At 33.1% G+C, this 14,311-nt stretch overlaps 1 protein-coding gene across 1 annotated transcript in view; it reads right to left on the bottom strand.

Moving 5' to 3' along the window:
- LOC149798873 (inositol 1,4,5-trisphosphate-gated calcium channel ITPR2-like) overlaps positions 1-14,311 on the bottom strand; it is a 367,714-nt gene that overhangs the window by 273,919 nt on the left and 79,484 nt on the right. The window contains exons 10-11 of the mRNA XM_089957788.1: positions 13,211-13,318; positions 8,049-8,194 (exon numbers count right to left, since the gene is read on the bottom strand). Of these exons, the coding sequence (XP_089813914.1) occupies positions 8,049-8,194; positions 13,211-13,318 (254 nt within the window). The remainder of the gene's footprint in view (positions 1-8,048; positions 8,195-13,210; positions 13,319-14,311) is intronic.

The following is a 14,311-nucleotide window of genomic DNA, read 5'->3' on the forward strand; positions in this document are numbered from 1 at the left end:
ACTGAGTGCAAAAACCTATGCAATCACAAGTTAAAAACATACATAAACCAACAAAATCTGAAACAACTCAGGTGGCCTAAGTGGTTAGGGAGGTCACAGGTTCAAACCCTGGCTGATTTAAAAATGGTACTAGCAGCTACCTCACTTGGTATCAGCATTAAGAGGATGGTAAGCCTTGTAATGTGACTGGGTGGTACATGATGCTCTATGTCTGTGGCATGATGCCCCAGTGCCTGACATCCCTATAAACTGCCACGCTGCAGACATCATAGCAACATGACTGAAATTGTAAAGCTACATTGAAAATTTAATAAAAAATACACAAACACAAACAATATCTGAAATCTAGATCAGTATGACCTCCTTTTGCTGCAAAGTGTGATACTAATAAAGATGCATACAATCATCAAAAATGGTGATTCTAGCAAGAAATGAGATTTAGAAATAAACTTGAAATACAAAATTTAACCAACTTTAGTGAAGCACAAAATATAGGTCACAGTGACAAATTTTTGCTATCAGTCCATACTGGTCATCAAAATGCATGTATTCACCAAGTTTCAGGATTCCAGGTACATCAATATTTTATACAATGTGCCAAAAAACCTTAGCTAAACATAAAACTTAAACCAAGAATGCACAACTAATTAATGTTTATGTACAAAATTAGGGAGCCACAACAAGTTAATTGATAGGGCATCAGACAAGTAATCTTTAAGTCCAGCATGGGTTGGTTGCCTTGATATGTCCATGGGAAAGGCTCTTAGTTCCAAATATTACTGGCATTATATTAATAATAATGTGTTCAAACAAACAAAGAAAAGAAGAAAAAAACTTAAGAAAATGTACTAATTTACATGTATGTACAACTAATTTGCATGGACAAAGTCACCCTGCTCAGCCACATCCCATTAGTGAAAATGCTATGAAACCCACTGAAAACTGTTTTCAAGGACCTATGTAGAAAGAATGGTTGAGATTCAGTGTACCTGTACATGTTTGTATTTGTGCTTATGCGGACTCCAGGAGAGGCATAATAGCTCCTCAAAACTTCCAAGGAGATGCTCAAAAACTTTGGCATTTTGCAACTTTAATTATATTAAAAGCATAATCATAAAAGTTTCAGTTTCTTAAATATGGCACATCCAATAGCATGAAAGGTTTATTTTATGTAGATTGACACAACTATTGAAGCTAATTTGGAGTTCTAAGTTACGATTCATGCTTAGAAAATATGTAGGATTTACAAGCCTATAGTGGTCCTCCATTTATAAAGTCACCCCTTAGGAAAGTGCCCTTATAAGAGGTGACCTTTCTAATGGTGGATCACACTGAGGTGAATAACAACTTCATATATAAAGTATGAAAAGTGCCAAATAATTTATAAACAATTTAATATTTTCATTTAAATTTCACGGAAATATTATCAAGCTATTGATTTAATGTAATAAAGCTTACATAAATTAGTTCAAAATAATTAAGACTAATCAACTATTGTGGTGCAAAACCACATTGTCAGTAAAATCTAGGCATAAACATCTGGCTGTAATTATCCCTGTATGTCAATATGATTGTGCAACTTGACATTTATCTGAATCTTTCTGACATGGAAAGAGCTTGACATCTGGCTGTAATTATCCTTGACTGTCGATGATTGTCCAACTTACTGGTGACATTTATCTGAATCTTTCTGACATAACATTTTTCAGTAGTGATCAAAGTGCTTGCCCTCTTTTCACTGATGCAAAATAACTACTTTTAATTCTTAACTCATAATATCTGACATTTGTCACTTTTTGCACACAATAGGCAACATCTCATTTCTCTATCTGGCAATAAGATGTCAAGTCAGTGTCAAGCTGAACTGAATTCAACAAAGCTCAATGGTCAGTTTTGTCATGTTGATAATTATCAGTGGTAATAATAGCCATGACAAAATCTGACATCTAAAGAACACATAGCAGTAAGGATAATCAAATTAATTGCCTCTTTGTATGGATTTAAGCTACTTTATTGGCAAATTGGAACAAATGTCAATATTTTGAAGTTAGAAATCATATTAGCAGTAGCTCTATCTGTAAACAACCATTACTTTGCTGTCTTTACTGCCTTTGACAGGTTTTGTGGTAAAATGCCAACCACTGGCTGTGTTGGAAATGTGGCCGTCTTTGTGTGGTACTTTTGAACACAAATTTATTAGTGCCATGGGATTCTGGCTGTATAAAGTCAGTGACTTCTGGTAAGGGAAGTCATAAAAGAAGGAGACCATTGTAGTCTTCTAGGCATGTAAATCCTACAAGTATTTTTTTATCAGAGAGGAGGAGAGTAAAGCAAGAAACTCTAAAGACCTGGCTACATCAATCAAAAACTCTACAGGCCTGGCTACATCAATCAAAAACTCTACAGGCCTGGCAACATCAATCAAAAACTACAAATCATATAGATTAAAATCAACTGGTCACATGAATCAAAATCTCCTGGTCACATTAATCAGAATCAACTGGTCACATTAATCAGAAAGCACGTCTCATTAATCAGAATCTAGTGATCATGATCAGAATCTATTAATCAGAATCTACTGGTCACATTAATCAGAATCTATTGGTCACAATGATCAGAATCTACTGGTCACATTAATCAGAATCTATTGGTCACAATGATCAGAATCTACTGGTCACATTAATCAGAAAGCACGTCTCATTAATCAGAATCTAGTGATCATGATCAGAATCTATTAATCAGAATCTATTGGTCACAATAATCAGAATCTACTGGTCACAATAATCAGAATCTACTGGTCACATTAATCAAAATCTATTGGTCACATTAATTGAAAACTACTGGTCACATTAATCAAAGTCTATTGGTTATATTAATCAGAATCTACTGGTCAAAATAAATCAAAATCTACTGGCCATAATAATCAAAAGCTTCTGGTCACATTAATCAAAATATATTGCTCACATTAATAAAAATCTATGGTCATATTAATCAGAATCTACTGGTCACATTAATCAGAATCTACTGGCCACATCAATAAAAATCTACTGGTCACATAACTCAAAATCTGCTGGTCATATTAATCAAAATCTACTGTCAACATCAATCAAATTCTACAAGGCAGCATACCACATACTGTGAAATCACTATTCTCCAGGTGTTACCAATTTTCACTGAATTGATCACTGCTATAAACTAACATTTCAAGACCCAACTAACAATAATCCTTCTTCACAGACACAACTTGTTCATATCATCAAATGTCATTTGTTTCCAAATCTACCAAAACTTTAACCTAAAATGATACATTTGGAATATATAATTTATCATATTTATCAAAACAGATCCTGATTGAAATGAAAACAAGTAGTTATAATGTCTTACTGGGCTATGTGTTTTTACTTAACTTTACTACAAAAAAAAAAACAAGTCTTGAGCAGAACACTTTATCTTGCCAATGAATTGCATAATGATATATCCCTTCCTGTACAGGAAGGACTTCTGATGTTTCATCTCAAAGTCTAAGCAGCAATGACACCACCACCTCTGCTATGACACCTTCCCATGTTGCAGCCATGACAACACCACTACTTCTGCCATAAATACTTATGTCTTATTGCTGGCTTGTGCAGGAAAAAAATGATCTTAATAAATTACCTTTACTGTATACTTACTGTCTGCAAAGCAAGAAAACTGAATATGTATTATAATGTATCAATTAAATTGGCTGAGAAACACAAACAGTTATTCCTCATTTGAATGTATCATAAAGCAATGGCCTTTCAATAAATTTGTGATGAACAATTCCAAGCAGTTCAAATTAGGTATATGTCAAGTAGTGCAGCGCATACAAGGTACATGTGTAAAGATCAAGTAGTGCAGCTCATACAAGGTACAGGTCATGTAGTGCAGCTCATACTAGGTGCAGGTCAAGTAGTGCAGCTCATACAAGGAACAGGTTAAGTAGTGCAGCTCATACAATGTACAGGTTAAGTAGTGCAACTCACACATACATGTGATGTAGTGCAGCTCATACAAGGTGCAGGCCAAGTATTGCAGCCCATACAATGTACATGTCATGTTGTACAGCTCATAGTAGGTACATGTCATTTAGTAAACACATGCATTTTATGTTTTCTAGGGAATAAAATATGTCTTAGTGATTAAGACTAAATGTGTGATAAGAAAATGAATACATTAACTGCTAACTTTTGTTCATCTGCAAAAACTAATTACAACTATTTTTTCAACATGACTTTGTTCAATTCATGTAGCATGTGATTTCCAACAATCCCTAACCCATTCTGCTGGAGCAAGTTGACCACTGACTGGACTGGTAAGACACTGTGTCACCTGCCAACGGTTTTTGTATAGAATAAGAAAAAACAAAATCAGAGTTTTATGAACTCTGTGAGAAAATATGCTAAAAAATTTGACAAAAGATATGGTGAAATTCTATGGAACTCTGTATAGACAAAACAAAACTATATTTTGAGTTAACTTTGTTGTTTGACAGCATGAGGTGGGCAGCTGATGTATTATTATAATTATGCAATGTTTGTGAACAAATATGCAAAACAAAATTCTTCCATCTCTTCTATTACAATTTTTTCTGTCTATTACAATGACAATGAAAAGAACTCTTGCAATACAAAGGGTGTATGTATGTATGTATATATATATATATATATATATATATATATATATATATATATATATATATATATATATATATATATATATATATATATATATATATATATATATATATATATATATCACAAATGATACACAGATGACAACTGGAATCAAATACATTTTTAGATAGATAAAAGACCTTTTTATGTAACAACTTTTCAGAGTGAAGTATACAAACAGTACTTATGGAGTCAGGTATCCCTTTGCCTCATGTTAGCACCTTTGGATACCTCGACACCATTCTCATGTAAGCGCATTTGTACGCCTGCTGTAAACATCAGCCATTTTGAGCTGGTTTTCATAGTGTCACCTTTGGTGAAAACCCTTTATTAGATACTACATTCATTAATGTGAATGACCATTACATCAAATCAGGTGGTAGCTGTTTTAGCTTAAGTCAATGGGTCAGATTCTCCACCCTCTAAAATTGAGGTCGTGGATTTCATTTAGTACGTTCTGAGTTTGCACAATTAGAATTACTACTGAGAAAGCATCAGTAACTTTGGTAAAAGCTCTGATACTGGTGCAGGGAACACTGACATGTTATAATTTATCAAAAATACAGATGATTTAGTGATGTACATGTAGACAAAGAACTGGTAAATTTTGAGTATGAGAACCGGCAGCTACGGTCACACAACTTTACTGAATTGATGGTGAACAAGTTGTCAAGATTTTAAAGCACATAAATTCTTCTGTGAAAAATAATTAGATTTTGCTCTTAAATCTTTCTACAGATAATATATACATACCAAAAATGTAAAATAGTTAAAATTGATGTTGAACATAACATATACTACACTGCTTAACAGTTAACAGGCACGCATACGTGTATGGAGTCAAATCGTATTTGTTGGGATACCATAAATTAATTTTAAATTTTTTTGTACACTGTATATTCTGGGACACATCATTTTCTTCAAGTTGTAAGTTGTGGGACACCTTTTAAGTTACTCAAAAATTACATGTCAGAAAACACACTCCAACTGAAATTTTATTTTAAAAAATATAAAACTGTGTACTTGAGATAAAACTCTTTAATCCACTGCAGCAGCATCTTAACAATACAACCCTTCTCCTGCACACATACAATCCATTCTTTTGGTGAAAAAATATTTTTTTAGCTTTCTCATACCGTGAAAAATTGTTAGAGGCAACACAGAGAAAACTGCAACGACAAAAGTCAGATTTTTTCAAATATGCACTAGTCTAATTCTCACACTTTTGACCCCCATCTTATCGTCAATCCATCCAGGAGTGTGATCAAAGTACACTAGAATTTAAACCATGTTAATGATCATATTGTTGGCAAAATCATCTGCTTCTCTTCTGGCCTTCACAAATTCATCACATGATTTTATTTTCTCCAAATCTTCTGGGCAACGCTGGGTCATCGATGTCTATGCATGAAGCACTGTATTGTGTCACTTTAAAAACTGTTCCATTGTTTCAATTTTTTCCAAAATTACCATGAATACTGGTGAAAAGGAGCCAAAGTTAGCTTCCATATCTTTGTATATTAAAAACAAAATATAACAAAATGCACACTCAAAAGAATCCATAGTTGACTTCCGAGATCAGCTTGCTTTGCAATAAAATAACCTTTGTATTGATATCCTTTAAAAAACAACAACCAAAGTTGGCTTCTGAGGTCGGCATGCTTTGTAATGAAAATAACCTTTGTCTTTAATGTCCTGTCAGTAAGTTCGAAGACAGAGTTTACTGCTCTCTGCCAGTTGTCTTTATCCACCACCCGGGCTTCTATATGCTTGGTTTCTTTAGTTATAATTAAAACCAAAGGAGCATTGATGTCTGCAGGTAAATAGTAATGATACTTTTGTAACCCGTGCTGGCAAAAAGAATATCACTTGCACTCAAGTGAACATGTTTTCAAATAATCATTTTTCTTTGTGAGATACTGTCATACAGTAGACCTAGATATAATTAAATCTTAGTTATTTTGCACCTAACACCATGTCATGCATGACAGTCTTCAATATATTGCTTGATTATTTTCCTCTTATTTGCAAAATGATCTGCTTCTCTTCTGACCTTCACGAAATCATCACATGATTTTATTTTCTCCAAATATTCTGGGCAATGCTGGGGCATGGACGTCTGTGCATGAAGCATTATATTGTGTCACTTTAAAATATGTTCAATTGTTTTAATTTATTTTCAAAATTCCCATGAATACCAGTGAAAAGGAACCAAAGTTTGTTTTCATATCTCGGCTGCCTTTGTATATTGAAAAAAATAACCAGCACACTTAAAAGAATTCATAGTCAGATTCCAATGCTGGCTTGCTTTGCAATAAAATAACCTTTGTATTGATATCCTTTAAAAAACAACAACCAAAGTTGGCTTCTGAGGTTGGCTAGCTTTGTAATAAAAATAACCTTTGTCTTTAATGTCCTGTCAGCAAGTTCAAAGAAGGAGTTTACTGCTCTCTGCCAGTTGTCTTTATTCACCACCCAGGCTTCTATATGCTTGGTTTCTTTAGTTCTAATTAAAACCAAAGGAGCATTGATGTTTGCAGGTAAATAGTAATGATACTTTTGTAACCCATGCTGGCAAAAAGATTGTCACTTACACTCAAGTTAATGTGTTTTCAAATAATCATTTTTATTTGTGAGATAATGTCATATAGTAGACGTGGATATAATTCACTCTTGGTTATTTTGCACCGAACACCGTGCCATGTGTGAATGTCAGTTGTCTTCAAGATATCGGTTGATTATTTTCCTCATTTGCAATTTTGTTGGATCAAGTTTTCACGTATTCAAACCTCTGAGCACAACCAAACACAATTTGTTTCTCAATGTTCATGTCAATGAACAATGTGGCGTGTTTTATCGGACATAAGTGATACAGGCTACAGTATGGAAGCCTTCTCTACATATACAGATTTTGTGAATATATTTTATCATTAATGCTCATGTTGAAAAAAAGGAATTAATGATAACAATACAAAGTTAGTTTCTTTCTTTTTATTATCAAATAAGCGTTTTGTTTATCTATTTTATTGCAATGTGCATTGGGGGGAGCACAAATGCAATTCAAATGTATTTTGTTTCTTAAGTCTTGGGACATGTGACCTAGGTGAAAAAAAGTTTCACCGTAAGTTCTGGGACATGAATTTTTATTTTATTTTAATGTGTCCCAATATATATGGTAAATACTGTATTTATCTATCTATATATATTTATCTTTGTCTGTGTATGTGTGTGTGTCCTTATTAAAGAAATCATCAATGCACACATGAGAAACTACCATTCATTTTTTACAGAATAGTTAATGATTTCTATGTGTAATTGCACATGAAGAATCTGATAATGTATCAAACTCACGCGTATCACAGGGTGCAAACGGAAAACAGTTCTGGGGTCAAGATGATCTGAGGTCATGGTCACTTTTCCTGACTGGTCCACAGCCAAATACTTTCTGCTACACACATGCACGAATTTGCACTGCTGTTCCCATTTTAAAATACCACCTGTAAAAAATTGCCAAATAATCTATATGAAAGTGTTCTAAGTGCCTTTACAATAATTCCTGTCATATTTTGGACCCTTTAATTTTTTACACAACTATTCATAAAAATCACAATTAAATCCAGCCTATTTTATCATAGATAGTACTTCATTTTTTTGGTCAGATTCTTCAAATTTCATGCAAAAATTCTATTAAGATACACAATTGCAAAAGTGATAAAATATTGCAGAATGTTTTTACAACAAAGAAGAAATTAAAGTTATATACATGTTTTCTTTGTTCACCTTAATGATTTTATAATGTCTTAGTTTTTCATGTGTCAGAAATGAATCAAGATGATCATGTTTCAAAAATGGCCTAGAAAATATAATGATGTATGGTTTGCTTGGCAATTGTTATAAATGGTGTTTGCTTGGCAATTGTTATAAATGGTATTTGCTTGGTAACTGTAATAAATGATGTTTGCTTGGTGATTGTTATAAATGGTGTTTACTTGGCAATTGTTATAAATGGTGTTTGCTTGGCAATTGTTATAAATGGTATTTGCTTGGCAATTGTTATAAATGGTATTTGCTTGGTAACTGTAATAAATGATGTTTGCTTGGTGATTGTTATAAATGGTGTTTACTTGGCAATTGTTATAAATGGTGTTTGCTTGGTGATTGTTATAAATGGTGTTTGCTTGGCAATTGTTCTAAACCATGTTTAATTGGTGAATGTTATTAATGGTGTTTGCTTGGTGATTGTTATAAATGGTATTTAACTTTGAACTGGTGAATGTCACAAACAGTGTTTTTTGTTTGGTTGGTGTATGTTATAAATGGTGTTTGCTTGGTGATTGTTATAAATGGTGATGGTTTGTATGTTATAAATTACTTTTTTTGGTATACTTTATAAATGGTGTTTGCTTAGTGTACATTGTAAATTGGTGTTTAAATTTGGATTGATGTATGTTATAAATGGAGCTTAACTTTGGGCTGGTGTATTATAAATGGTGTTTAACACTGAGTTGGTGTATATTATAAATGGTGTTTGCTTAGTATATTTTACAAATGGTGTTTGCTTGGTATATGTTATAAATGGTGTTTGCTTGGTATATGTTATAAATGGTGATTGCTTGGTATATGTTATAGATGGTGTTTGAGTAAAAGTTTAACTGAGGAATCCAATAATAAAACTTAAGATTAAGAAATAAAAGAATCACAATTTAAATGAAGCAGGGAAGTTCAAATTTCAAACGGTTTTGAAAAAATATAAATATACAATTACGAAACATCAAACAACTAATACATTGTTTACTGGATATATGTTTGATATAATCTTGTAGGAGAAAGAGAAATAAGTTTTTAGCTTAGGCATCAAATAATTAACAAGAGATCCAGAAATAAAAGAAACAAAAATCAAAATTAATAACCACGCAGAAAGGACTTTGTTCATCTCATTCTGAAAGGGTATTTGTTTTGTCAATTATCAATCTAGTCTTATTATTATTCGATCTGTCCTATTTGTTATCTTCATCTGCCCTTCTATTTATCTTTATCTGCCCTTTTATTTGTTATCTTTATCTGCAAGAAAATGTAGCAACTGATGCACAATCTACTGTTATTATCTGCTACCATTCGTTAACAGCTGGACAACGGCCATCACAGCATGAAATCTTGAAACCACATCATTAATGAGTACCCTTTATTTACAGTAGCAAAGTATCATGCACATTTTAAAATGAGTTTCTAAGCTATTTAATGTTTTCTTATCCAGTAAAAATTATATCTAAGTACCTGCCAAAGTGAAGACTATAGGTCAAGTAATCTTCTTGTTTCACAAAAATAAAATACAAAAACCTTATAATTTCCTGCCATAAACAGTAAAGTCATTGAATTTGAATTTTACCTAGTATTATTTAAGTGCTTGATGTACTGTTTTTTCTGGAAAATGTTTTCATTATAAATTCTTGGTTTCAGTCTTTAATGAATGCCCTTTTACTAAGTCACTCACTGTCATAAGTCACCAGTATATAGCCTGCATATTTTAAAACAATTTCTTTTAGTGATATTTTCTTATCAACTCAACATTTTAGTGAGAATCACTCTTTGAGTCCCATCTACTGTTATTTATTAGGAAGGTTATGAAGGACATGTGATATTTGCAATGTCTTGTCATTACAATATGTACAAATATTTGGACAATGGCCTTTATAGCCCATAGACAGATTTTCATTCATTATGGACAACCTGCCAAACAGACTCACTAATTTGAATCTGTCTGTGAAAATCTTGTCCTCAATCAAGCATTGACCAGAATTACCCCAACTTAGTTCTATGCATAGCTATATGACCAGAATTACCCCAACTTAGTTCTATGCATAGCAATATGACCAGAATTACCCCAACTAAGTTCTATACATAGCTATATAACCATAATTACCCCAACTTAGTTCTATTCATAGCTATATGACCATAATTACCCCAACTAAGTTCTATACATAGAGCTATATGACCAGAATTACCCCAACCAAGTTATGTGCATAGCTATATGATCCTGTGCAAAACGTGACAATGGCTACCATAATTTCAACAAGACTGAAGTTACAGACATGTGCTGCATGTGACGACTTGCTGTCACAATATCGGCTGCTCTTTCGGATAAGGTCATAGCCATATTTTCATTTCCCTATGTATGGACAGCTGTCACCACCAAAATTACATTAATCAAATGATGTAGGTATGAAACAAAATGATTTAACCAGCAATGATGAATCATGATTCCAAATGATGTGGTGTCATATGAAATGATTTAAAGAACAAAACAAATGATATCATCTGATCCAAAACGATGTGGTATTAAATAAAATGATGTAGTATGAAACAAAATCATTTAACCCAACAAATGAAATGATGAATTCTGATTCCAAATGATGTGTTTTAAAATGAATTTACAAAGCATGAAATCAGATGATTTAACCCATTTGAGAACTGAATTCATCATTTCATTGCTGGGTTAAATTATTTCATTTCATACTAAGTCATTTCATGTAATACCATGTCATATTGAATATAAATTCATCAATCTGTTTTGTTCTTTAAATTATTTCATATGACAACACATTATCTGGAATCTGGATTTATCATTTCATTTGCTGGGTTAAATCATTTCATGATATTTGATTAAAGTAATTTTGGCAGTAATGGCTGCCCTAACCCATGGGTAAATCTACATTCTGCTGACAGTCTCACTAATTTGATCTTGTCTCTGAGAATCTCGACCTCATTCCAGCACTGACTAGAATTACCCAGACAAAGCTCTGGGCATATTTAACTAGCAAGTATAGCAGAACCTGTCTTGAAAGACCACCTCTTTTGCAAAACAATTATGGTCTCTCAAGACTGGTGGTCTCTCATAACAGGTAACAATGCTATATAGTTAATAAATTTGTGCATTGATAATGTGGTCTCTCAAGACAGGTGGTCTCACATAAGAGTGGTCTTTCAAGACAGGTTTTACTGTAATAACATTGCATGATCAGGTGATTCTTGGCACAATGTGACAATTGCTATTGAAATTAAAACAAGAATGAACTATTTATACAAAGGTGGTAATTGACTATGTGACAAGAAAGATTGGCAAGTGCTCACAAATCCAAGTACAATTAAATTTGAAATAATTAAGATTACCTTCTGTCATTAAATGATACTGACAGATTTAATGAGATGCCATAGTGAGCTTAGTTGGTAGAGCCTTAGATTTAGAATCCAAAGGTTACAGGTTTGATACCCATCCTGTCTGGCCCATGTTCACTGCCTCCGAGTCTCTCTGGGAAAGACATTTAGCTCCCATTTTTTTGTCATGATATGGTCAATGATGTTTTAAAGTGCCTTTAAATTTAATCAGGCAAACACTAAATCACAGAGATGCATTTTAATTTCAGCAATTTTATAAAATTTCTTCCTTGCCACATGCATAGATGTTAGTAATTCAGTCATTGGGAAGGACAATGATCATAAGCCATGTGAATTTAATTTTTCACAACTTTCCTATTAAAAAATGTACAGACTTTATACAGAAATTTGAATGCAGACTCATTCAAATATCACAATCCATTACAAACTATGAACTTAAGGCATGAACATTACTTCCAAATAAAATACACTTTCTCCTATGTAATTATCTATGAACTTATAAATCAATGAATACAATGGAATAAAATATTAATAGTTTTAAAAAAAAACAATTATTCTGTTGTTGTTGTTGTTGTTGTTGTAGGGTTTAAGGCCATTTTTCAGCATACAACAGGCTATACATGGCAGCCAGTATTAATGCAATTATTCTGTGGAACCTATCTAACTTGCATCCATAAGATGATGTGTCACCAATGTCCATGAATTACAAAAACTTTAAACACAAAACCTTTAACATAACACATTAACACAAAAATTTTTGAACACTAAATTCTGAACACTAATCTTAAACCCAAAAGCTTTAACCCAAAAACTGGCAATATTGATGATGCAAGGCACCTGCAAAAGTCATGCTGAGACTGGGGGATGCGTTACAGTTCACTGCCAGCTCACATCTGTCTGCGTTGGTTTGAGTCTCAGATTCAGCTAATGTGGGTACGTGAGAAAGGTTGCCAGTAGCTTCTCGTGGGTTGGTGGTTCTTTCCGGGGTTTTTCCCGGGTTCTTCCTCCACCATTAATACTGGCCGCCATGTATAGCCTATCGTGTGCTGAAAAATGGCATTAAACCCTACAACGTCAAAAACCTGCTGGGACTATCTCAAAATGACAATGTTTGTGTGACAACGAAAGATCTAGCTGATCAGAGTACAGAAGAAGCTTTGTTTATCCATATACCTTAGACTGAATGGGGGTTTAGCTGACTTTGGCTTATACCAAATTTGCATGTTCTGGAGACATGTATGTATATTTTTGGCATAAACTGGAAAGAATGATGTTAAGTCAAGCAAAGTTCTACCACAAACATCTATTATCTATCACACAAGCAATAACTGGTATCATACCACTGACAGGTCCTTCTTGAAGCTCAATCTGCCAATATGTGATGGCTGAACTGCTTGGAAACATTGTCTTGGGGTTGGACTGGTCAACAGGACGCATTCGCAGGTGAACTTAACAAAGACAATAATACACTTGCTAAAATTTGTAGAAATTATTTTTTAATTATACTAATATTAAAATATAAAAACTCGAAACATAGATCTCCTATGCCAAATCAGTGATCCCCATTTGTTTTTAAAAAAATAACATCAGAATAGATTTTGTAATCACCAGGTTGATTTTAAGTTAAAATTATCACTGACCATATGTACTCACTTGTAAGTCAGGTCCAATTGCAGACTGATCAGACCCAGATCTGCCATGGCATAATGTGCTGGCAAATGGCTCTGTGCAAAAGTTGGGAGTAATGAGTAGAAAAAACAACACAGATCCTAATGTGCCAGCACATTATACAGATCAGGGTTTATGTTGCTAGCAGCTTACAATCAAGTAGATATGGCATTCATTCAACTTTGACAGAAATGTGAATAAATGGCAAGGTGTGATTTTATGTCATAAACTTTGCACTTTTGGAGGCTTTGTTGTAAAACAAATTAAAAATATTAATGCCAAATGATAAAGAAAAGTCAGAGAAGTAATAGTAGCATCAAGGGCCAGTTTGCCTGTACCAATAAACTCAGTACTGACAATATCTTGTGGAAGTTAGATATAAAGAGTCAACAATCACTGTAATGTATGACTTACTGGCTTTATTAGCAATGACTGTTTCAAACGTAATGTACTTAAGACATTTGCAAACTCAAATTTCTGGAAATATTTTTGATACTATTGGAGTTCTGGATTAAATGAATTTTAATAATACTATTAATAGTGATAATAAGATTGTTTAAAAAAATGATGCAACAGTAGCAGATTGAATCAGATGCAAATTCATACCTTTTCCAATTGAGCCTAAAAATGAGAACTTATGTCCAAAAAACATCTATGCCCCTGCTGCAGCCAGAATAAGTAAACATTTAGAAAAATCTGCAAAATTGCTGCAATGAAAATCTAATCAGGTCATCTAACAATGCACTATTTAAAAATTACACATTTTTAAAATA

Source organism: Sinohyriopsis cumingii, chromosome 5, assembly GCF_028554795.1.
Source record: "Sinohyriopsis cumingii isolate HCF-2022 chromosome 5, ASM2855479v2, whole genome shotgun sequence".
NCBI lineage: Eukaryota > Metazoa > Mollusca > Bivalvia > Unionida > Unionidae > Sinohyriopsis > Sinohyriopsis cumingii.